This window comes from Bactrocera dorsalis, chromosome 2 (genome assembly GCF_023373825.1).
Source record: "Bactrocera dorsalis isolate Fly_Bdor chromosome 2, ASM2337382v1, whole genome shotgun sequence".
NCBI classification, from domain to species: domain Eukaryota; kingdom Metazoa; phylum Arthropoda; class Insecta; order Diptera; family Tephritidae; genus Bactrocera; species Bactrocera dorsalis.
The window spans coordinates 74,409,805-74,436,593 of record NC_064304.1 but is presented as its reverse complement, the minus strand read 5'-3'; the positions used below and the strand labels follow the sequence as shown (position 1 = coordinate 74,436,593).

The 26,789-nt window shown below is 36.4% G+C and overlaps 2 protein-coding genes and 2 pseudogenes across 4 annotated transcripts in view; all 4 read right to left on the bottom strand.

Annotated features, from left to right (window-relative positions):
* Window positions 1-26,789, bottom strand: part of LOC125776636 (uncharacterized) — a 502,262-nt gene that overhangs the window by 104,607 nt on the left and 370,866 nt on the right. The gene's annotated exons all lie outside the window — the stretch shown is intronic.
* LOC105224297 (xaa-Pro aminopeptidase ApepP) overlaps window positions 1-26,789 on the bottom strand; it is an 89,965-nt gene that overhangs the window by 24,073 nt on the left and 39,103 nt on the right. For 2 of the 3 annotated variants that reach the window (XM_049449825.1, XM_049449826.1), the window contains 3 exons: window positions 24,997-25,286; window positions 24,759-24,940; window positions 24,557-24,706 (listed from right to left, as the gene is read on the bottom strand). In XM_049449825.1, coding sequence (XP_049305782.1) covers window positions 24,557-24,706; window positions 24,759-24,940; window positions 24,997-25,286 — 622 coding nt within the window. Of the gene's footprint in view, window positions 1-10,774; window positions 20,091-24,556; window positions 24,707-24,758; window positions 24,941-24,996; window positions 25,287-26,789 lie in introns of those variants that run through there. The other variant, XR_007421865.1, reaches the window with a different exon arrangement.
* LOC125776923 (small nucleolar RNA U3) lies at window positions 21,374-21,478 on the bottom strand (annotated as a pseudogene).
* On the bottom strand, window positions 21,651-21,853 carry LOC125776945 (small nucleolar RNA U3; annotated as a pseudogene).

Genomic DNA, 26,789 nt, shown 5'->3' with positions numbered 1-26,789 from the left:
TAGTATTCGACTAACTAAGGTTGCAGTGTCCAAATTGTCGTTGGTCCAGTCATTTTTGACCATCCGATTAATAGTTCGCTTTTTGTTGTCCAGGACATCATTAATCATGATAAAAACATAAAGGAATAATTAAATCGTCAATCTACATTTTTATTGACTTCATAAACCAATTAAGGAATAGTATAGGAATATATATCTCGCGTTCTTTATCTATTCATATGGTAATGCTTTGTTCAACATTCATCAAATGTAATTGCAAAATCGACTGTATTGTGTTGTGCAATGCTTCAAAAATATTTCTGAGCCATTATCATTATCTCAAAATATGACAATTTTTTCGTACTCTGTAACAGTAGTAGAATCCGTATATGTACATATGTTAACAAAAATTACTGCCAGTAACTGCGTGATGTTTCTGTTTCATATAAATATGACATTCATGATTCAGTTTTGAAATATTATTTTTTATATACGAATTGTTTTAACTTTTAACATAAAACGATAAAAAGTAGTCAGTGCCCGTCCCAAAGCCACATCCTCACCAATCTTCAGCCATTCTTGAGTTATAAATATATGTATACATACAAGTATATTGCAAAATCGACGGTGGTTTTGCAAAAACAAAACGTCTCCTTTAGGACCTTCTGCAGACTAAATGAATAGCTTCGCAAATTTTCACGTCTTTGCGTGCTGGGTTTAGACATTATGCAAGCACATAACGAAATAGCGTTTCATTTTTATATATGTATAAGATAATCCTATATCGATCCCCATTAAGTTTAGGTGATACGTGCAACCGTTAGGTTACACTTTGTGGCAACATGTACCAAGAGCATAAAAATACCGAATATCTGAATTCTCTTCATAATGGGTACGTTAAAATTGATAACGTGAAATGTTTGTTAAATACCCATACGAGACTAGGCGGACTGCTGGTCTAGTTAGTACTTATTTAACTTCGCAAACTTATGGCAATATCGCGACATAACAATATCGTAAAACAGCTGTTAATTTTTACATACAATTTTCAGTGTCAACAAGTTGTCGCAATTCACAATCAGCTGGGTCAAACCATGTCAAATGGGCCATGAAAAATTCGAAAAATTAACAGTTCATTAAGAAGGGGACCAGACGCATGCCTCTTGCTAAAAATATTTCGTCAAAATTCATTTTTTTGTTAAAGTTATTGAAGGTTGAAATTTAGAAAAATTGTAAAATTATTATCTCATAAACTACTGAAGATAAATCAATGAAATTTTGTGAACCCAAAGAAATTATAAATATTTTTTTACGGTCAACTTGTTTAAACCGATTTTTGCTATTGTTTGACAGATGTCGCTTGAAGTCTGCCGCCTCCTTTGCGGTTACAGCATCAGAGTTTTTATATTGCCAAATAAATTATGTGTAAGTATATTAACGAAAACAAATTTTAATATTTTTAGATGGCAGAAAATAAACAACGCACATTTTGCTATCCATTTCCAATATTCCAACATTCTTTACTTTTTCGCCTACTTTTTTCGCGTTATAATCAAGTATTGCTTTTAATTGCACTTTATTATTTTTTAACGTAATAAATAATAAAACGAATTTTTTCGTTAAATTTATATTGATTTTCCAAAAATACCAGAATTGGCATTAATAATTTCCTCTTATCCATATTTATTTAATTTTTTTCTAAATAAAAAAACCAATTTTACAATCAGTTGTCTAAATGCACAATTCTGCGTCTGTCAACATAAAAATTGTGTATGCGGATTAACATTTCTTGGTGCGCATTAATTTTGTTCGTCTGTTAAGGCTATTATTTTATGAATATTCATAACTGAATTGATTATTTAATAGAAAAAAGAGTTACCTATAAATGGAACATTTCGATGGTTATAAAAGCAAACAAAAAACACTCATAAATATAGTGGATCTTACACAAGATAATTCGGACTAATTCGAAGTAATATTCTAATTTTTATGTATTACTAGCTGGCCCCGCAGCCGTTGTCCTGCGTGAAATTATGTGTTTTGAAATGAAAAGAAAGTTGAATTTATCATTTCATTTTTTTTCAATGTAACGCAGCTTGATAAACAAAATTTTTTGGTTTCTGTTCCGGTGTACAGAAAAGATGGCTTTCCAACTCGTGTGCACGCCACGTATATCTGGCCGTGTGAAAAACATAGAATTTCCAAACTTATTGCACACACTATGCGACTATCCTTGTGTCCTGTTGAGTGTCATCTCAAATGTAATTTTCACAGGAAACTGAATATGTTTGAACTGAAATGGCAAATCGTTGGAACTCAAAGAAATTCGTAGAACCAAGCATTCAACCCTTTGTATTCGATAGCTGCGTCACAATCAGTCGGGTTTCATTACATAGTTTCGGCGCTTGCAGATTGCAAAACATAATAACGACAAATCAAACTTTGAGACGCAAATGATGCGGTGGCATACCAAGCCTCTCCAAAGAATTTAGAAACTCCACTGGATAATTCACGGCGACGTCTTCAATGTCAAGACGATCGGTCGATTTGTATGAGCGTAAGTCTTCCGGAATTTGACTTTGAATCTTCCAGTTTAAGTCAAGAACATCTGTATTTTTTGGCAGTTCATATTGCGCGTGCATTTAAGTAATCATAGTTACGATAATTTGGCCAATGTCCGAACATTGGTGATGAGTTCATCTTTCGTGAATTGATAAACCGCAGATGGAATTGATATCAAACCACCGGAAGCATTAACCGGAATTGACCCATTTCCAATTTTTAGCGAATACGATGTAAAATGTCTTCGACAATGTCATTTTTGTTCGTATCTCATAATTGACGCGGATTTGAAGGCTGATATGGTAAAATGATTATCGCGAAAAGTGTGCGATCTTCATTTGCATTCGAAGTATCGCATCGTCCAACGTTTGTTTCCACTGATTATCGTGTTCCAGCAATTGTAATTGCACACACCGTACCATTCACAGTACGCAATACGCCGCGTACATTAATCAGTAGCAATCGAAGGTTGAAGCAATCATCGTTTTTCGGGTGGGTTGTGTAAATTCATCCTAATGCATTAGTTGAGAACACACCTGAACTGGTCGGTCTTGCTTTCAGCGTAACTATTTCTTCGACGATGCTTTCCATGAATGCAAGGTATTTTCAAATAGAGCAATGTTCTCGTAAGCGGATCACTGACGAAAGTTGAGAAAAAAACTCGTCAATGTTAGTTTTGTTGTTAGTGTTACCACCGACTGTAATGTATTCTCTGGGCTGAAATAAACTCTTTGGACAATCTCCATATTAACTGCGAGACACACAAAAATCGGAAACCGTTCATGAATTGCAAAAGTAAATATTCTACAAAGCGCTTTATTGCAGTTCACGTATGGACCGTATCGTTCAAGACCAATAACCGCCATGTTGCTTCCCTTGGTGACGTACTTACAAACGTATTTTATAGATTACACAAAACTGCAATACTAAACATTGATATGAGTTTTGAATGTGAATTAGACAACAGTGGAGAATATAGTACGATCCATATGTTGTCAACTTCGATATTCACTACTCTAAGTTGTATGGTCGTCTGAAGAGCTACGACGATGGAGTGGATATCCATCATTTCCAGTTTGCGATTCCGAAAGAAAAGCAAGTGGATAGTGTTTCGTGCATTTATTGTTAGACATACAAACCGAAAAGGGATTGTAGTGTCCGCAAGGTCCATGAACCATATTGCTTTCCACCACTTCATATAATACTGGATCTTTCTCTACATCAGGAATTTCCAGAGAAATGATTTCATCAATTTGATCTGGTGTAACCATCATCCAAAGAAGAATGTGTGCGTGCGGCAAACCTCTCTTTTGCCACTCAACAGAGTACATCTAGCTAAAGTCAATCAAACATCGTAACTGTTGTTTGAAAAGTCGTGCTGTGCCATCGTGACGATCGCTTACTGATTGACCGCGATCCATAATTCCGCACGTATGTCACCGCATCCTGGGAGTACTTCCTGCCTTGCCTTGGGCTGCAATACTTTGATGTAAAAAAGAACACCGACCGATATTAGGGCGATCTCTTGGTGGCTTCGTAACAAATTTCAATCTGCAATTGACCTCTTTGTGTGAAACACACGTAAAGTTTTCACTGAATAATTTTCAATTGTTCAATTCACAACCTGTCGTAAAGCATCGTAAATCGTAAAATTATAAAAAAAAAACAAGTGTAAAAATTTATAATTTTACGATGCTTTGCGATAGGTTGTGAATTGAACAAATAATTTTTCTTTTGAATAGCCGGAATAAAAAAGCAAGCGATCGAGACTGAACTATTCAAATAATTTACAAATCAAAATATTGAAGTTACTTTTTGGAATTATCCAATTTGCCGACTTTTCATGAAAAGTATAAGATGTTTTTATTTCTAAACCTTCCTTAATCCACAACGAACAACCTCTTAAAATTTCATCAATATTGGTTCAGCCGTTCTCTTAGCGTTACTAACGAACAAACATTCATTCGTTTATATGAGGAAAAGAAAAGGGCTGTTTTTAGGGGTTTTCCGGCAATTATTCGAACGATCCCTGAACCCAAACGAACATTTAAAAAAAAAGAATTATCAAATTTCGTTCAGTCGTATGAAAGTTATGAGCGTACATACATTTTGGCGATTCATTTTTACATACATATTTATATAGACGAAGATGTAAGGTTGTTTTTGTTTTTTTTTTTTGAAGAAATGAAATATTCAAATGATTCCTACAAACATGAATTTTGAACAAATGCTTATGATTTGAAATATAATTTTTGTATTGATGAGTTGTATTAAATTTTGACATAAAGAGATAAAAAGTATGTCCTATGTCCTTACCCTGGTTCTAAGCTACCTCCCCACCAATTTTCAGCCAAATCGATTCAGCCTTTCGTGAGTTATAAATAGTGTAACTAACAACAACTTTGTTTTATATATATAGATTACCTCATTGCATTTCACGATTTTTTTTTCAGAAACGAAAAGCCCAAAAACTTTCAAATCAGTCAACAGAGTCGGTATCAGCGATGGACTATATATACACAAAATTAAGTAGGGACATAGATCCCGACACAAGTTCTTCGAGTTCGTTGGTCAGCACGTCCGTTACACCACCTTCTACAGACGTCCGCTAATTTTGCATTAGACAAATGCACAACTACACCAAAAAGAAATTTTAAAAGACCTCATAGCAGTTAGAATATTTTTATTTACTGTTCGAAATACAAAAAAATAAGTAAGAATTAGAAACGAAAAACTAGAATTTGAAAAGGAGAAAGAGGAAAATAATTACCAATTGCAGAAATTACGTTTAGAAAAACAAATGGAAGTAGGAATGAAAAAAGTCAGATTTGAACACGGTAAATTGAAAGGCTTAAATAGGTCATAAGTTGCCGGAATATATTAATTTGTACCACAATATGAAATTTTTTCCATTTCGACTCTCTAAATATTGTTTTTTTTTTACTTATAGTGGTGACTGACTGAAATGGTCCACCTAAAGGTTATTTACTTTTTCAGTAATAAAAATTTTTTTCAATTAAAATAAAAAAGCAACATATTTATTAATTGTTCGTCGCCTTATCTCCCCATCATTGGAACGATCACTTGCTAAACACTCGTCAATTCGTGCTCCGAAGTAATCATCTTGTCAGAGTACTACATAAAGTTGTGTAAAAATGCACAACAGCGAATTCTTTTGTTCACATTTCGCATACTATTTTCATTTTTGATTGGAAACCAAATCTTTCATTCTTCATTACAAAAGTGTTCAATTAGAATTCTTGTCGACTGAATACTTTGTTAAAAAGATTCCTTCGGCTCTGGGCTAAATTTCTGGATTTCTCTCTACATGGTGTTATAATAGTACTAGATAACTTATATGCAGTGTCACCTGTGATCCACTCATCTTCTCCGAAAAAAAAAGTGTCTGCTTCATTCGACAATTCGGAATTACCTCCTAACCGGAAAGCCTAACACCAAGTGTCTTATTTACAATATACAGGTTTTGTCCGGAAAATAATAGGACTGATTTTCTTCCGCCGCGACTGTACTTGAGAGCATGCGCATACCGACTGGATTTGGTAGAGGACGTTACTATCTAACGAACGAGTGGCTAGTCAATTGTCTCCGAGCACCTGGAGAGTCAGGACAAACATCCCTATGCTTCCGTAGCCACCCCACAGCCCAGATGTAATAGTATTTTTACGATATATGTATTGGCGACAACCCGCGAAAATGATGGAAGCGCAAGGGGAGTAGTAGTCCGATTTGACCCATTTTTGTAACACGGACAAATGACATCACTCAACAAATCTGAAGAGAAATTTGCTTCTGATGTGCCAGGATATCTGTGGGTTATTTGAAGTGTTCTGATAACGAACATCAGTTCAAGCTATTTTTGTCATTTTAGTAAAAGCTGATGGTTTGACCTCTAAACCGGCTGACTAGAACACAAAACATTCTACGTGTTACAAAATTTATACATTTATCATTTTGGGATTTATCTGTTAACTGTTAAATAACTGTAGACTGATTATCTAAAACAGATGATACTGATACATTAATACATCTCACAGATTGATCGCTCCTTTTTTGTATAAAGGCAATTTTAGGCATAAGGTTAGTACTTGAAAAGTTATAATTGCGACCATCAAAAATGCAACAAAAATATTTTCAGAAAGAAATTGAAATTTATTTTGTGGGTAAAAGTGTAATAAGTTTCATCAAGATGTCTCAATTTCTACTGAAGTTATCGGTTGGATATATAAAATCTAGTAAAAAGAAGTTCGTTACTTTTACATTATTAAGGTTTTATTTAGCATAGTTAGAATAAACCTACTTAGATCAAATATTCACCGTTTATCCGAGAACTCTTGCCATTTTGGGAGTACTTAAAGAAAGTTTCATTTCATCAATATTCCTCAACTTCTATTCAGGTTATTGCTTGGTTATACATATATAAGATGTACAGTAGATGTAATATACACCGCTTAGTTTGATTATTTCATAACTAACCCGTTTCTATTAATTAAAAAACTGGGACAATCAATTGTCACAATCTTATCTTAAAACAAATTTCGCACAATCATTAATACTTATTAGTCAAAAATAGGTAGGCAATTCACAGATTAAAATTCGGTCCACTAGTGTTTTTTTTTTTTTTGCGTTAACTCTTGCGGCACTCATATGAGTACATCAAAAAGTAATGTGGCATCCCAGGAGAGAAATGGAGAAAAATAAAGTGTGAAAGAAATAAAATCAATAAGTTCAATAATTTTAAATATTGACAATAATTAAAATAAACAACTCCTTTGTTTACGAAGGTGCTTTTCACGGAGATCGACTGGAAGTTGAAGTGTGGTGAGATGATTGAGTGGATAGGCTGTTGCATCTGCTAAAAGTTTCTCAGTAGATGTAAGACAGCCTATTACCATTTTTTCTTATTGGACTTTGACCCGCAAAAAGGAATTTGGAAAAATCACTACCATAGTATAAGTTCTATTGTTATCCAATACAAGAACCAAATTGTATTTGCGTTCTTTAAGTTAAGCTTTTTTACCTGTACTAGGCTAGCCTAAAGGTATACACCGAAATTGGTAAACGTTTCATCTGGTAGTTGCCACATATATATTTATTTATTTATTTTTACTAACTATTGGCTAACTAACTCACCATTACCTACGAATAATCCCTTATACAATAAACATATAATATATAGGTGTATTATGCTTCGTATCCCGCCCCCTGGAGAGGGTCAGGAAATAACAACAAGTCAACCCAAAAAATTAGGTTCCGAAATAGATGAATTGAAACAAAAATTGAAAGATTTAGAACAATTAAAAAGTGAAAATCAAAAGCTTAAAGAACAAAATAATAGTCCACTTGTGCCTAATTATAGTCAACCTCAATACGAAACTGATGAAGAAGAATTAGCTATGGAAACAAACTGGATTTTAAAGAAAAATAAAAGGCTTAGTAAAAAGCGTAAGGCTTCACCAGAAGTGATATTAAAAGAAAATACTTTTTCATCGAGCGGTGAAAACCACACAGTTAAAAATGAAAAACCGAAATATAAGCCGCGGCCTCCACCTATTATGATTTCGAATATCTCTAATTATAAAGAACTAAATAACCTAATTAAAGATAATACTAAGGGTTCATTTGTATTTAAACTATTAAATAACGACATTCATAAGATAAGCGTTACATCAAGTGATGACTACAGATCAGTGAGAAAAATGTTGTCTGCGTCGGGAGCTTCATGGTATTCCTTTGAAGACAAACAAATGCGTCCAATGAAGGTTATGATTAAAAATCTCCACCATTCGTGCAGCATATATTATCGATAAAGAACAAGGTTTAAAAGTTATGAACGTCGTAAATAAACTCAAGTGGAAAAGCTACTTTTGATTCTAATTAAGACATCAAGAAAATTTATGAAATCAAACACATTCTTCACACTGTTGAAAAACAACTCAAACGTGGTGAACGAAAAACAAAACACAAAAAAGACCTACAAACTCAAATCCTTGAGAAGATAAATAAACAAAAAAAATTCAAAAACGATCTGTGCAGCCGTTTGGATAACATCGAAAAAAAAATAAAAATAAAACCAAATCTAAGGCATAAATGGTTCTCTCCGAGTTATGACATGGAATGCAAATGGACTATTAAAGCACCAAGAAGAGCTTCTACTTATTTTACAAAAAGAGAAAATATATGTGTATGTCTAATATCCGAAACTCATTTTACGAGACACAGCCATATAACTTTCCAAAATTACAATATCTATCATACAATCCACCCTAGCAATTGTGCGAGGGGAGGCACTGCTGTTATTGTTAAAAACAGCATTAAACATTATGAGGAGAGAAAAATCAGTACGCACAATATTCAAACCACAAGTATTACATTAAAAGCAATGAACCAACCCTTGTCAATTAGTGCAATATATTGCCCGCCGAGATACAAAATCCTCGTTGAAGAATATAAAGAACTTCTCAATATGCACAAACACAAATTTATTATGGGTGGCGACTTTAACGCTAAGCATATTTACTGGGGATCGCGCCTAACGACAGCTAAAGCGCGAGACTTATTCCAGGCAGCTCAAGAAACCGGGTGTGAGTTTGTATCGACCGGAACACCAACTTTTTGGCCAACGGACATCAACAAAATACCAGATGTTATAGACTTCTTTATAACCAGGAAAATATGTATCTCGAAATTTCATAGAAATTGAAGGTGGGTTAGATCTAAGCTCTGATCACTCCCCATTATATTTAACAGTAAGTGAAACAGTAATTAAAAGAGATACTAGTCTGAAGTTATACAACAAAAATACGGGCTGGACTTCGTTCAAACAAATACTTCAGACTAAAATAAGGTGTCCAAAAATCACAACAATTGAACAACTAGAGTTAGAGGTTAACACATTTACGAAAGAAATTCAACAAGCAGCTTCGGATAATACTCCGGACATAAAGCGGAAAATTATAGGTTCAAATTACCCTAAAGAAATAAAAAAGGGTGTGTGGAGTCCCTAAGCGCGGAAGACGTTATACTTCCTAGTGATATTCCAAGAAATGCATACCATTTTGTATGAAAGAACACTAGCGAGAGGGCAAGGATAAAAATATGGTGGAGTGACAAACACTTTCTTCAATTCACATTTTATAAATTTATTATGCACATTTTATAAAGCAAAGTCTTATTCAATTATCATTTCTGGGTTCTGACGGATTTATATCTATAATATTTACGATTGGATTATGATAACTAAAATACGATATGAAATGTCTTACATCTATTTTATCTATATTTCTCGCGAATACCGCATCAATAGTCGTACCTCCTTTTGTCGTAGGATCATTTCTTCCATTAATCATTTCTAATGAAAATTTCTTTCTGGGGAATGCCAGTAATGGTTCAGCTTCTGGGAATGAGAAATTTACATTAAAATCTCCCGCCAGGAGTACCGGTTGTTCGCTACACTCTAGTGCAGTGGTTCCCAAACTTATTTTGCCTACCGCCCACTTTGAGAATAAATATTTTTTTAGCGCCCCCCTTTTTTTACCTATTCACTTCAAATTAATTATTGTGACCTATATATATGTATATATATTAACGGAGAATTCTAAACAAAACTTTTACTATAACCAGCAACTTGAAACCTGAGCGCAGTAGGTAACATACAGCGGCGCTTAGGTCTCAAGTTAACTCTTACGGGCTCCACCTGCCAATAAGAATGATTATTGAAACACAATTTTATAGTATTAAAACAGAGACTGTTTTATTAAAAATAAAACTGAAATAATCGATCCATATATAAAAACTAATGTGAAGGATGAATCTGATGTTGTTTAATAAGTTTTTTAATATCAGGTTCAATTTACTAAAGAACAGTCGCAAGTCGCTACGTTCGGTAACAAGCAAGCGATTTCTATTTTTAGTAAGCAGTGTTGTCACAGCACTAAATCCACATTCACACAAATATGACGATGGGAATGCTATCAAGAATCGTTGAACGATTAACCACAATCCAAGGTACAATTGCGAGATCGGTTTTTGTAGCAAAAATTCTTGGTAACCATTTTCTAACTTGATTTTTATTTCCTCGTTTGTTGTCAATTCTATAAGTTCTTCTTTCAACTGAGGTGACATTGCTGTGTTGACATTTGAACACGGATCCAACACCCAGTCTGGTATTGCTGTTTTATTTAGTTATTTGTTAAGCACTTTAAGCGGCACTTACCTTACACGAGAATAATGCGTTCAAAAAGGCGGAACGAAAAAGGCGAGTGTCTCGGCGGAAAGAACGTGGCGATGCTTGCGCGTTCGTAGCGATCATGCGAAAGAGGCTGGAGCCTTGTCCGTCCGCCCTTTTGTTCCCTTTTTTTGGTATGTTGAAGTCGTGATGTTGTAGTATTTGTGAGAGTGTGATGTGGAATGTAATGATGATGTGGTGTGTAATTAGGATATGGGAATGGAATGACGATGTGGTGTATGTAATGTGTGAGGTGTGGGTGTGTAATATTGTGAGGGGGGTCGGTGACTCATTTAGCCATCCTGGCCCCCCTAGGCAATTGATTAGCATAGGAGTTGCTGCAGCTGTTGCAGCGTTGCCACGACGCTGCTAAGACCCACCGATCGTCGTGGCTGGGGCCTAGGCTGTCGACGCCGAATCGATGTTCCAACCCGCTGACGCAAGGCTCGACTTCCGGATTGATGCCTTGTTGCGTGGCTGCGAGGTATCGGTGGCCGATTCACATTGCGCCTCGTGGTGCGGTGAAGCAGCGTGTGATGTGGTCTGCTGCAGACTTGGCACAAACCCCTCGACTCGCACTCTTGAAGCCGATGCGTCGGCGATAGGCAGTTTAAACAGTGCCCATGTGCCTGGGCCACTTGCTGTCGTTGTAACGACCGCATCTCCCTGAAGATCCCACAGTGGTGCAGGCGATGTGGGCGGCGGCATAGGGGGCATCTTATACGATTCCCGTCCGAGACCCGTGATGAACGATTGCCTGTTGCCGGTGCGGTTGCCGGTGCTGTTCCAACTGCAGCTCGGGGCGTTGGGGTAGGCCCGGTGCGTTGCACGCTGGTAGCCGACCGAACGGTTGGCGGGGCTAACACTGGCGTATCGAGGTCCATGGTAATCTACTATGTATAAAGGAGATTGTTAGTTATAAATCGGTCATGATTAGATATGAGCAATCGTGCCACGGTATGTGGCATGAATGGGTCGTCGTAATGATCGACCATTGGGATTAGTTTTCTTAGTTAATTGCTTACGGAATATTATTTTACGGTTGGTATTAGCGTGTTTCTCGTTTTTTTTTTAACGTTTTATTTAATTAGTTAATTGTATAGCGGGAACATCGGTTTGTGGTTTGCGGTTTATTTCGGTTTTAGTTATTAAACGGATTGTTTATTATGTATTTTTTCGGTGTTATCGGCGATTGGTAAGACGCATAGTTTAACGAGCGGTCTCGTTAGAATTCCGTTTTGAGTACGAAGGTCAACTACTCGTATGTGACCGTCGGAGCCGTGATGTAGCTTTTCTATGCGGCCAAGTCGCCATTCTGTGGGGGGGAGACAGTCGTCATGTATTAGAACCAAATCTCCAAGCTTTGGCGCCTTTTCGGGAGTTTTCCAGCGGTACCTTTTGTGAAGGTCCTTTATATACTCCTCCTTCCATCGGCGGCTGAAATTATGATGGAGAATTTTAATTCTTTCCCATCTGTTTAGTAAGGATAGCGACTCCACGCCTGGCTCAGGTATGGCCAGAATGGGTGCTCCTTTGAGAAAGTGCCCTGGTGTAAGAGCTGTTAGATCTGAGGGATCTTGCGAGAGTGTAGACAATGGCCGTGAATTGAGAACGGCTTCAATACGAATTAATAATGTTGTAAATTCTTCAAAGTTAAATTTGTAGTTTCCAGCTACTTTTTTAAAGTGGGATTTAAAGCTTTTTACCGCTGATTCCCATAAACCACCCATATGAGGAGCGCTTGGAGGGATGAACTGCCAGTTAATGCCTTGCGGAGCGTACTTTTGTACAATCTCAGGGGAAACTTGTTTGATAAAGTCCACAAACTGTTTTTCGGTGGCTCTTTGAGCGCCTATAAATGTCTTGCCGTTGTCGCTCATGAGCTTTGACGGAAAACCACGTCGTCCGACGAAGCGAGCAAATGCCGCGAGGAAAGCCTCTTTTGTCAGATTACTACATAGCTCGAGGTGTACTGCTTTTGTCGTAAAACAGACAAAGACAGCCACGTAGCCTTTCATCAGTGTGGGAGACCTTAGCATGGATGCCTTTATTTGAAAAGGCCCCGCAAAATCGACACCTGTGATAGTGAAGGGCGGAGCAAAGTTGCAGCGTTCCGGTGGAAGTGCTGCCATAATCTGTGTTCGCATCTTTTGCTTATGCACAGTACATATCTTGCACGAAAAAATGCATTTCTTTATTTTTGGCTTGAGTCTTGGGATATAAAACTCTTGGCGGACTATTTGTTGCATGAGGCGGTGTTCAGCGTGTAATAATAGTACGTGGACATAATTGATATATAATGAGGCAAGTTGCGATCTCTCTGGTATAACAATGGGATGACGTTCGTTGTACGTTAGGCTTGAATTGACAAGCCGACCATTTGCCCGAAGTAGGCCCTTCGTATCTATGAATGGATTTAGTACTAGGAGTGAGCTCTTTTTATCAATCGGCTTCGATTCTCTCAGTACTGATATCTCTTGGCTGAAGTAGCGCGCTTGAGTAGATGCGATAAGAGCGACCTTTGCTTTTTGTAAGTCTAGGTGCGTCACTGTATCGCCTTGGGGATATACTGTGCGTATTCCTTTAAGGCTAAGTTTGAGTGGCTCTATGAATTTAAGCATATAAGCGATTACCCTGAGGGCTCGGGGGTAAGATGAAAATCTCTCCAGGATGTCAGTATCATCCAACGCTGCGTGAAAGGAGTTGATCTTTCGACTTTCTGTGGCAATAATATTGCGCATGGGCGATTGTGGCCAAGAATCGGGAGATTCTGTTAACCATCGGGGGCCATTCCACCAAAGGGTGGTGGTGGCAAGGTGCAGGGGTTTGCACCCTCTTGTACCTAGATCTGCAGGATTGTCAGCACTGGTTACGTGTCGCCAAGTGGCTGATCCCACTAGGTCAAGAATTTGCGCCGTTCGATTAGAAATATAGGTTTTCCACGCGTGTGGTGGCTTTTCTAACCAGGCTAGAACTATTTCGGAATCAGACCATAGATATAATTTGTATTTCGCCATGTTTAAGTGGGTCTGCACCATGGAAACTAGCTTTGCTAGTAGCAGAGCGCCACAGAGTTCAAGTCGTGGTAGACTTATGGTTTTTAGAGGCGCAATTTTAGCTTTTGCCACTAGTAGGTGGCTTGTAGTTGCAATATCGCTTTGTGTGCGCACATATATAGTGGCACAATAGGCCTTTTCAGAGGCGTCGCAGAAGCCGTGTAGTTCCACTTTGTATTCGGGGGAATAGTTTACCCACCGTGGAATTTGTATCTGCGAAATGTCGGTCAGATTATTAGCGAACTGGGACCATCTTTCCAAGCGAAGAGGTTTCACTTGTTCGTCCCAGTCAGTTCCGTCTAGCCATAATTCTTGGATCAGGATTTTCGCTTGTATCATAATTGGCGAAAGCCATCCTGCGGGGTCAAAAAGTTTTGCCACAGAGGAGAGGATTTGGCGTTTCGTAATGGCGGATAATGCGGATATGGACTCAGTTGTGTATGAAAACTTGTCCGATATCGCATTCCACTGGATGCCCAGAGTTTTTGTTGTACTTTCCTTTTCGAAAATAAGGAAATTAGTGTCCAACATATTTTCTTTTGGTATATTTTTTAATATAGTTGGGTGATTTGCGGTAATCTTTTTTAATGGAAACCCTGCGGATTTGAGGGCTTGGATTACTTGTGATAATGATTCGTATGCTTGTGGAAGACTGTGACTTCCAGACAGAATATCGTCTACATACGTTTGTGTTTTTAACACCTGGGTCGCCAGAGGAAATTCTGACTTGGTGTTTTCAGCCAATTCATGGAGTGTTCGAATGGCTAAGTATGGGGCACAGTTAACGCCAAAGGTCACTGTTTTTAGCTTGAAGTCGCGTAGTGGACTATTGGGGGATTTTCGGAAAATAATTCGCTGAAAATCTTGATCGTCTTTATGTACGACTATTTGTCTATACATTTTTTCGACGTCCCCGTTAAATACGTATTTGAATGTACGCCAGTTTAGAATCAGCAGCATTAAATCAGGTTGGAGCGTGGGTCCCGTAAACAGGATATCGTTTAGGGAATTCCCCGAGCTAGTGGATCTTGAGGCGTTGAAAACAACTCTTACTTTAGTTGTTTTTTTATCTGGCTTTACTACTGCATGATGTGGCAAGTAAAATGAGTAGTATTTGCCATTGATAATTTTTTCGCATGGGCTTACTTCCTCCATGTGATCTAAATGGAGGTATTCTTCCAACACACCATCATATTCTGGTTTGAGTTCACCTTTTTTAAGTAGGTTTCTTTCCATACTTTGAAACTGCTGTATTGCAGAGGTGCGAGAATGACCTAAGGCGATTGTGTTGGGAAATTGTTGTTTTAGTGGTAGTCGTACGACATACCGACCATTATCTGATCTAGTAGTTGTGGCTTTGTAAAAGTCTTCACAATACTGATCTTCGGGGGTTGTGATTGAAATGGGGGGGAGTTCTTCTATCTCCCAAAATTTTCTCAATTGTGAATTGAGGTACTCGTTTGAGATTTCCTCAACTTGAGTTGTCATTGTTGTGACTGGTTCCGTAACTAGTCCACTTAGGATCCAACCGAAAATAGTCTTTTGTGCCAAAAGTGTGTTTGAAATTTTCTCAATACCTTCGAGCATTATTTGTGGTATAAGATCGCTGCCTAATAGAAGGTCTATTTGAGCGGGGGTGTTGCAATTGGGATCTGCTAACTTAAGGTGTGAAACCTTTTCCCAATGCTTGCTATTTATGTGATAGCTTGGTAGCATATTGGTTAACTGCGGTAAGACTATAGCTTCTGCTTGTATTCTTATATCCGCTTGGGGGGAAAATAGGGTAATGGGGCATATTTTATTAGAGTTTTGAACTACTCTTCCGCCCATTCCCGTAAATTCAAAGTTGGCTTGTCTTATTGGCAGATTTAGCCTATTTTGTGCCCTAGACGCTATGAAAGATCGTTGTGATCCTTGGTCTATTAGGGCTCTGAGCTTAAACAGTTCTCCTCGGTGTTCGATGGAGACGACTGCTGTGGGTAGTAGTACCCTACTTTGATTTTCGCTATGTAGCGATTGGGTTTTTAATGCCTTTGAGCAGCATGGTGCTTCTTGGCAGTTTTCAGAATTTGTTGTTGCAACTAATCCTGTTGCTCTTTTGATATTTGCGCTGTTTGGGGGTAAGCTGGAAAAGTTATTTATATGAAGCATCGAATGGTGTCGTTTATGACAATAAACGCAATTAAATTTGCTTTCGCAATCTTTGAGCGCATGCGCATGTGACAAACAGTTGGTACAAAGTTTTTTCGTTCTTACGAAATTGTTTCTTTCGTTGATATTTAGTTTTTTAAATTTCTCGCAAGATTTCAGCCTGTGTCCTCCTTTACACAGTTCGCATGACGTTTGTTTATTTTGTTCGGATGTGAACGCTTGTGTTTTAAAAAAACTACGATTTAAGTTGTTGTTGTTACTCGCTTGGGGTCTAATGAAGCTTCGATTTAGGTCGTGTTGAACGTTTTTAGTTCTGACCATTTTTTTATCAACCCTTTCCGCAATTTCGTATTGGGTAGTTAAGAAATCGTTCATTTGTTGCCACGTTGGGCACTTTCTTCGTGATGAGAGCGATTGCTCCCACAAAAGTAATGATTTTTCTGGTAATGCGGATGTGCATATATTTACCAGAATGGGGTCCCAATTGTCTGTGGGAATATTCTGTGTCGCTAGAACCGACAAGCAATTTGAAACAGTGGATTGAAGTTTTATAAATTCTTCACGTGTTTCTTTTTGAATTTTTGGTAAATTCATTAATATTGTGACTTGTTTGTCGACTAATATTCTTTCGTTTTCGTAACGAGCTTTTAGAGCTTCCCAAGCATAATTGAAATTTTCGTCATTAAGAGCGAACTGTTTGACTAATACCCCTGCTTGACCTTTTGTTTTGTATCGGAGGTGATACAATTTTTGTGCATTAGATAATTTTGGGTGGTTTATGTAAACGGCTGTGAACATGTCCCGGAAGGACGGCCATTGTTCATAACCACCATGAAAAATTTCAGTGTCACATGCTGGCACTTTAAGGTGAATGCCTGAACTCGCCTCTTGGCTTTGAATTTGTGGCAGCTCTACTCTCGGTTGTGGAGTAGGTGCAATTGCTTTAATTAATCTCAATTGATCGGAGATCATAGCTCTCGTTTCCTCGTACTGGTCTAAGCAGTGTTCATATTTGGAGTATGCTGAAGATTTGAAATTTTCAGGTAGATCTGATTCGTCAGATTCTACAATTGCGTCATACGCAGCTTGGAGACGTGTCCAGAAATTGCTTAGATTTTCTTTTTTGATTTCTAATACCGATTCAGAATTGTCTTGAATCGGTGAAGTTGAAAATCGAGTGCAGTATCGAATTAGACTGTCACTCTCAGCAATAAACTTAGTATATGAAATATCTTTCAGCCTTTTTTGCTTTGTAGCACCTTGCTTTGAGCGTGTAGCATCAGCAGGTGTACAAGGGCTCTTTTCTTCTGAAATCATTTTAGGAACTTTTAGTGACTGTATTGCTTTAGATTCTTTTGAATCTGAGCTCATTTAGAAAATGTTTTAAAATAATAAAAAATGTCTAAGTGTAAACTAGACTGGTAGATCTACAGAAACAGCTTTGTATAATAATATAGAGAATAGAAAACTCTTTTGTATACGAGAGTTCCAAAGAGAATCACTAAAACCACTGGCTTTTTGATAGCCAAACTTTTCAAAATATTTTCGTATATATGTGTATATGTACTTATGTGTTTTGACGTTAACTCTTTTGCGTAAATAAGAGTTTTTAACGAATTTAATTTACACGATAACGCGTTCAATTGCACGTGAAGCCGAAACCCGAAACTCTTGTTGGTTAATAAGAGTTTTTCAAATGAAATACGTAAATTCCCGTTTATTTCAATTATGGTATAATTTTGGTATATAATTTGGTTGTAATTACCGTAGCAGAAAATGTTTCCTATATGCGTATATATATGTATATATATTTTTTGTAAGTATATGTATATATATATTTATTTATTATTATTATTATTATTTTTTTTTTTTATCTTTTATAAATATTTTGTGCCCGTAATTCTTATAGGGTATCCTATAAGCGGATCTTTCGTAATTATCTTATGTGCTGGTGAGAGCTCGAGCAGAGATCACTGCACTTTGTACATGCATATGTTTATATATGTATATGTTTGTATTTTGCTTTATATGCAATCCTGCTTGTTTTTGACGGTCAAAGAACAAGGGGTATTGCGAGATGGATGCCAAAGTGGACTTTGAAGCGATATTTATGTGTGGTGAATTTTATATTAACCCGCGTAATCTTTGTTGGTTTTCCGCAATATTTTCAAGAGAGTTGAGAGAAGATATGCCAATAAAGCGCAGCTATTTTTGCTGCCTGCACTTATGCTTAGGCTTCTATGTATATTATATATGTAATTTGTATCAATTTGTATGTACCAATTTGTGTATATATGTATGTTTGTATTATAAATATTTGTTAGTTTCTAAGCACGTATGTGCCAATAGAACGTGTATATATGTATGTCTGTATTATATTAATTCCTTCTCTTTTTTTTTATATTATTTTTCGCTTTTGTTATAGATCTGCCTTAGCTTGCGTTTTTATAAGCAATCCTGCTTACTGCTTTAGGAAGCAGAAGGGGTATTGCGGGAGAGTAGTGCAAGTGGATACTTGAATTTGTATATTTGTAGTGTGTTATGTGTGTATATGTACACAAATGTAAAATCGCATGAAAAGGCAGCAAGAATATTAGTAAAATGATATGTGCATATGTTTTAATGTTTTAATCCTTTGTTTTTTTTTCGTATATCGGTTTTTCCGTATATCGGTTTTTCCGTTTGCTCCGTTATAGGGCTGGGGAAGTCTAATACCGATATATGTATATATATTTTTTTTTTTTTTTTTTTATTGGCATCCGTTTTTAAACCTGTTTAAACGGTTTTTTTAGGTTTTGCCAGTACAAACATACATATATATATATAATGAAAATGAAAACGATACACTTACTTTGACGCGCTTCAAGGGTCTTTTTTTGTGGGGGTTATAAGTGTATTTGCTCTGTTGTGTGGTGTTCTTGGCCTTCTCTTCTAACGGCGGTCAGCTGTTATAACTTTGTGCTCGTCTCCTTTGTTGGTAGTGTGCAAGTCTCTGATGTCCAGATGTTCAGGTGTGTTGTTAGTTTTGTTCCCGCGTTGATACTTGTTTATATGTTTTATGTTGGTTTAGTTTCGCGCCCGTTTTCTTTGATTATATTATTTTTTTTTTTTGTTTATCGCGACCGTTTTAAGTGTTTGCTTTAATTTCTCTAACCCGTTTGTTAATACTTGTAAATATGTATGTATATATTTTTTATTATGTAAATTTGCGCACTCCAATTTCACCTCACTTTACTTGTTTTTTAGCTCACTTCACTATGTACATATACATACATACATATGTGCTTGTGTGCTATTTTCCGCCAATTTTTTTTTTCTTTTTGCACTTTTGTTCACTTTAATTATTGCTATGTGTAAGATTGTATGTAGATGTATGAATGCTTCTTCTACCGAGTTTATTGTCACTTCTCTTTAATGATTTTGTCACAGCTTTTTATTTTTCTTTTTAATTTAATTTTATACGTTTACATATATGTATATATTTTGTTTTTGGCACTACCGGTACCTTGGTTTTGGCACCAACGGATTTTGGTTTTCACTGACACCACTGTTGTTTTATGGTTTTGCTTTACAAAAATTTTTTTTTTTTCCACTAACGGCCTTTTTTTTCACTTTGCCACAACCAAACTTTTTTTTCCAAACAAATTTTTTCACATTTTATATTTTATTTTGCATTTTTTTTTTTTTTTTTTTTCCACCAACGGTTTTTTTTTTTCCTTCTGTTTTTGTTCGCTTAGTCACCTCCTTTTTTTTTTTGTTTTTTCTTCACAAAAATTTTATTTTTATTTGTTTTATTAATTGTTTTATTATTGTGTGTAATATTGTGAGGGGGGTCGGTGACTCATTTAGCCAATTGCCAAGTTCAAAATGTCCTGGCATCGTTCGGTGAAGCCAATGTGGAGGTTTTCCAAATGTTGGCAGTAGGCAAACAGTTCGGAAAATTGTGAAACTCACGTCTGCCTAGATTTTTTTTGTGTAGAAGTAGTTTGGCTGCGAAAGCAGCAACGACGTTTTTTGTTTTAATTAAATTTAGTTTATCGCCTTGCAGTTGGAGATTCATGTCGTTGAACAATTTATACAGGTCTGTCATGTAAGCTATATCATTCTTTGATGTTATGAGCTTGTCTTGAAATTCTGTTGTAAGAAAGAATAATGATCCTTTTTTATTTTCCACATAAAAGATTTAAGGAGTTCAAAAGCTCAAAACGTGCGCTACATCAGCTACCTACCCGACGTCATTTCGCAAGTGGTAAAATAAATTTTTCAAGAGCTCAAAGCACGCGCTACATCTGCTCGAACCTACCTACCCTACACCTTTGCGCAAATGATTATATTATGATAGCAAAATGCCCACATACAGATTTGGCAATGGCAATAGCAATACGTTTGACAGTTAGTATTCTATAAATTCCATCCTGTCACGAAGCCCCGTTATGAAACGGAGCGACCGATTGACATGATTTTCTTTTTTTTTTCTATATTCAATAAAATAGGACAGATAAATGAACGACGCGGAGAGAAATATAGAACCGAGTTTGAGCAATCTTTTAATTCATATTAGTTGATGTTCACAACAGGGATAATGGGATGCCCAACTTATTTCAGTGTGAGAGCGCCTCAAAATAAGCGTTTTTTATAACATTTTCCATTATGGCCAGATCGAACAAAATAAAAATGTTTGGGCATTTTAAATTAAAACACCCGACATTTAGTACGAATAAAAACTACAATATAGGGGTTATTTATTATATGGAGAAACTATTTAAATCTTTTTAAAGTATATTAGAACAATTGACTTTTGAACTTTCAATACCCAATAAAAAGATTTAAGCTTTTTAGCTCTTAATCAATAAATGGTTTTAATAAATTTCCGTTGAAAATAATACTATGATGCATCACATTACAAAACGTTTCATCAAATACTTTTAAATTTCATAAATTTATTTAATTTTCATTGTTTAACATTTTTTATAAGTGGTCTTGAACGATGTAACATATCCCTCCGTTTTCATATATTTTTGGTAAGATTTCAATCTGGCCATCGCTCGTTTCCAATTGCTAAACGTGTTTCTGATAACATCAAGATGTTTGACTGCTTAACCTGTCTATCTGAGAAATCATCAACATGAGCACGAAGACTTTGACAATTGAATGATATTATTGATAAACATTTTCTTGTGTTAAGAAACTCGAATAATTCTTTTTCTAAAATGATAATTGGATCAAGATTTTATCATTTCATCTCGCAAAGCGCGACATGACCTGTCATAGCTTCCAATGCCATGATAAAATTTTTTCTGCTTGTTCACTGGGATAATGTAAACTCCTTTAATGGCAACAGCTCTTGACAGTGCGACATAAACTAACTGTTGAGATTGAACTTTTTCATAATAGTAAACCATTTCATTGAAAGTTCCTCCTTGCGACTTGTGAATTGCCAACCCACAAGACTGACTACAGAAATGATCCTGTGAAGTATAGTCTTAACTTTTCAACGGCCAACGCAGAGTATTTAACCAAATGTCGCACAAAGAATTCGCAGAAATGAAACAGAAACGAAAGAAAAATAATGCGCAAGGGTACAAGCATATATAAACGCACTGTACTTATTGACTGCATTATTTTTGTGTAAAACCTTGGTTTTATTCATTAAAATCACCACTCAGAAGTCGTTTTATCCGTTGTAAGCGAGCGATTTTCGAAGAAACATCATTTTTAATATGCCAGAAGACAAAATTAGAAATGAAGTTCATAAACCTCACGATGTCAGATAAAACGATATACCTCGTCATCGCGGGTCGATTTCTAAAAAATGTAAATGAAGACTAACTACAGAAATGATCCTGTGAAGTATAGCCTTAATTTTTCAACGGCCAACGCAGAGTATTTCAACCAAAAGTCACACAAAATAGTTGAGAATTCGCAGAAATGAAAGACAAACGAAAGAAAAAAAAAGTATAACTTCAATAATGCACAAGCATACAAACATACATATGCGCACACATGTGAATATTACAGCCCTGACAGACGACAGCGCCAATATGCATTAGCGGGCTTAATTTACATTTATTTGCGCATTTGACCCATGTTAATGCAAGTTTGTAATGCACAAGAATTCCGTGCATTTGGTTGAATTTACTAAATTTGAGTAGGCAACACTGCGCAAAAATGACCGATTTTTGCTATTTATTGACAGATGTCGCACTTTTGCTATCCATTTTTCCAATATTCTTAACTTTTTTGCACACTTTTTCCGCATTACAATCAATTATTGCTATTAATTTCACTCTATTATCTTTTAACGTTAATAATAATAAACGAATTTTTTCATTAAATTTATATTGATTTTCCAAAATTACCAAAATTTCTTTTAACAATTTATCTTATTCATTTTTATTTCACTTTTTTTTTTAATAAAGAAACTTTCACTATCAGCTGTCTAAATGCACAAGCCTGCCGTCTGTCACCATAAAATTTCAATTCGCATTAGCGTTGCTTAAGGCGCATTAATTTTGCTCGTCTGTCAGGGCTATATGTCACCAACCAAAAATTTAAACATTGTTCTACAAAAATAACAATAGCATAAGCATGGCAACATTGTGTTGTTGGTAGAAAATCCGAGCTGTGCCGAAAGAAACGATCGCCGATTGTCACCACTTCCCTTACTACTCGAACATCTTCGCAGACAAGGTTGCGCAATATGAATCTATGACAAGGTTGCGCAACATGAATCTATCGCAACCTTTTCCGAACTCGTATAAGAAGTATAACTTCAAAAATCCTTCTAATTAAGAAAAGAAAGTTACGACGGAAATGGGAACAAACCCGCTCACCTCTCGACAAAACCAACCTTAATAAGTCAACAGCAGAATTAAAACGAGAAATTGCTCATATTAAGAATGAGTCAATTAATAAATATTTATTACCATCCGCTGACAAAAAAAATGATTACTCACTCTGGAAAAGTAAAAAGTATCTGAAACGTCCAATAAGTCACGTTGCACCACTAAAAGTTGCTTCCAATACATGGGCGAGAAGTGATAAAGCTAATGCATTTGCAAAACACCTAGCTGAAACTTTTCGTCCAAACGAGGATAGTGAAATCGCGTTCCTCAGTAGTATTCGACAGGATCATGCAACAATCCCAGCAATCACCATTTGTGAACTTAAAAGTGAAATTAAAAAGCTTAAAGTTAAGAAAGCAGCTGGCTTCGATTTAATTACAGCTGAAGTGTTAAAGCAGTTACCATACAAATGTTTACGGAAGCTCACCTATCTTTTCAATACAGCAATCCGTCTGACACATTTTCCAAGCCTTTGGAAAGTTGCCGAAGTTGTTATGGTTCCTAAGCCAGGAAAGGATCCTCACGTAGTCCCGTCATATAGACCAATTTCACTACTTCCACAAATCTCAAAACTTTTTGAAAAACTAATTTATCTAAGATTAAAATCTAGAGCACCAAACAGTATGACTGCCACTTTTGCTGATGACACCGCAATACTATGCGTCGAAAAAACAGCAGAAAAAGCTGTGCTAAACCTGAACACATGCGATCAACTCTGTAGTAAATTGGACTAAAAAATGGAGAAAAAAACTAAACGGTGGCAAATCGGTTCATGTAAATTTTACAAACAAAAGAATCACTTATCAACCTATAAGTATTCTAGATGTCTGCATACCATACGCAAATACAGCTAAATATCTTGGCATCACGCTTGATGCTAGATTACGTTGGAAAGAGCATATTAAAATAAAAAGGATTGAACTTAATCTGAAATTGTCGAAAATGAAATGACTAATTGGGCGAAGGTCAAACCTGTCCATATACAACAAATTACTTCTTTATAAACAAATAATCAAGCCGATATGGTCATATGGTGCGCAACTGTGGGGGTGTGCCAATGATGGCAGTATTAATATTATACAACGTTTTCAAAACAAGGTGCTAAGAGGCATTGCAAATGCTCCCTGGTACTGCAGAAATGCGGATATTCAGCGAGACCTAAGGATGAATACAGTCGCCGAAGAAATAAGGAGTCAGGCAGATGCCCACTACAAAAGGCTTAATGCACATGTGAACGAGGAGGCGAGAAATTTTCTTTTACACACATGCCGCTCTAGTCGATTATGTCGAAAAAAACGACATAGCTTAATTGGAAGCTAAAATATAAAGGAATTAATTATTTACCATCTATGCTTGAATATTACTATTAATTTCTATGTAATTTGTTTTTAAGTTATTCAAATTAAACTGCTTGTTAATTTTGAACCTAGTTGTAGTGATATCAACCTTGATTGAGTACCTAAAATAGACACACGTAATGTAGACACGCAATACAAATACAAATTCCAATTAAAAATAAAAATATCTACTATTAACACAAAATTAATTTCTAAAAAATACGTTTAATTTTTCATCCCCTTAAGATATTTGACTTGCTAAGCTTTGTGATTATGTGATTGTTTTGTTATATATATTATTCTAGAAGGTGATATATCTACATATGTAACGACCATTTTAGAACATTGGTATATATTCAAGTGTGTACATTTTTCACTTACATATATTGGGCTCCAGAATCGCAGAGATATATTTCATTAACAGTTATCGGACGATTGGTTTCTTCAGTTGGCTGATAATGTATTATCGAACCGTTGGGACCACTTGAACTTATTGTTGGAAAGCTCAAGCCCATGTAATATTCATTTTTACTACAAATAAATATGTTTTAAAGTCGTTAAAAAGGTAAAGAGATATAGTTACGATCGGAATTCTTCCAATTTAGTAGCTCCGGACATTTCATTCACATTCATTCCATTTTTAATAGAGTATTCTAACCAAGCAAAATACTGACAAAGTGCAACTCCATCACGAATGTGGCAGTTAACGAATCCCATAATTTCTGATTTATTTTTTACAGCTTTATTTAGAGCTAAAGGTGTGATCTGAAAGTAAAAGAACAATTCTTTCTATAGGAAACTTATGTATATATTTCACTTACTTCTTGAACCCTTATGCTCTTGGGTATTATGGATGATAAGTAATAACTGGAATTCGGAGAGATCCATATCTTTCCCTCTTTTAAAGAATTTACAGTAGCCTTTAAATCACTCCCAATACAGTCGTATGGTTGAACTATAATATCGACTCCATTTTCTTCCTGATGACCTTTAAAATCTTCCGGCAGTTTTGATTCATCAATGAATAGTTTAATACTATTGATTTGAATAATTAAATATGCGAAAAAGACTGGATTAAAATCAATATCCGATCCACGAAGATTCAAAAACCCTAGAAATACACATTTAAATGAATTGGTTATAATGTTTTGGTGAGCAATATTTTCCAAATCATATATTTAGTTTAAAAATGTTGTTATTATTAGAGAAGACAAAATATTCGTAAATTGATCGAAAAATAAACCCGCTTATTCTCTATATAACGATACTGTTCAAAACTACTAAAAGCCCAATAAACTAATTACGCCAGAGATATTAAATTTTACATCTCAGATGGCATGAAAGGGCTTTATGGGAGCCGGTATGAATATAGGACTATGGGCGTGGCACCGCCCACCTTTTGGTGAAATGACATATATCGAGACCCGACACAGTTATTTCGACTAAATTTAGTACGTAACGTTGTTATCATATTCCTATGTCATATTGTTAAAACGGGGTAGTTAATTTTTCTTCTTCTTCTTAATTGGCGTAGACACCGCTTATGCGATTATAGCCGAGTCAACAACAGCGCGCCAGTCGTTTCTTCTTTTCGCTACGTGGCGCCAATTGGATATTCCAAGCGAGGCCAGGTCCTTCTCCACTTGGTCCTTCCAACGGAGTGGAGGTCTTCCTCTTCCTCTGCTTCCCGCGGCGGGTACTGCGTCGAATACTTTCAGAGCTGGAGTGTTTTCCTCCATCCGGACAACATGACCTAGCCAGCGGAGCCGCTGTCTTTTAATTCGCTGAACTATGTCAATGTCGTCGTATATCTCGTACAGCTCATCGTTCCATCGAATGCGATATTCGCCGTGGCCAACGCGCAAAGGACCATAAATCTTTCGCAGAACTTTTCTCTCGAAAACTCGCAACGTCGATTCATCTGTTGTTGACATCGTCCAGGCCTCTGCACCATATAGCAGGACGGGAATTATGAGTGACTTATAGAGTTTGTGTTTTGTTTGTCGAGAGAGGACTTTGCTTCTCAATTGCCTACTTAGTCCGAAGTAGCACCTGTTGGCAATAGTTATCCTGCGTTGGATTTCTAGGCTGACATTGTTGGTGGTGTTTACGCTGGTTCCAAGATAGACGAAATTATCTACAACTTCAAAGTTATGACTGTCAACAGTGACGTGAGTGCCAAGTCGCGAGTGCGACGACTGTTTGTTTGATGACAGAATATATTTCGTCTTGCCCTCGTTCACTGCCAGACCCATTTCTTTTGCTTCCTTGTCCAGTCTGGAGAAAGCAGAACTAACGGCGCGGGTGTTGAGGCCGATGATATCAATTTACCAGAAGTAAAAATGAGTCAAAAGAATATATTTTTGAGCTGCACCGAAATGTCTACTCTTTATTTATACTTTTAAACTAACTTATTACATGGTTCTTATTTCTATTTATACTAACTAGTAAGTTTACCACTGGTGGAGGATGGAGTCATGTGTAGAAGTTCACGCAAGTGAGGAAAGTTCTCTGATCGCCATTCACTTGGGAGTGGCCAGAAACGATTCTTTTACATATGACTCAAGCAGTTCACGACTTCCGGTCTTTGATCAAGTATCCTCTGGGTAGCCTA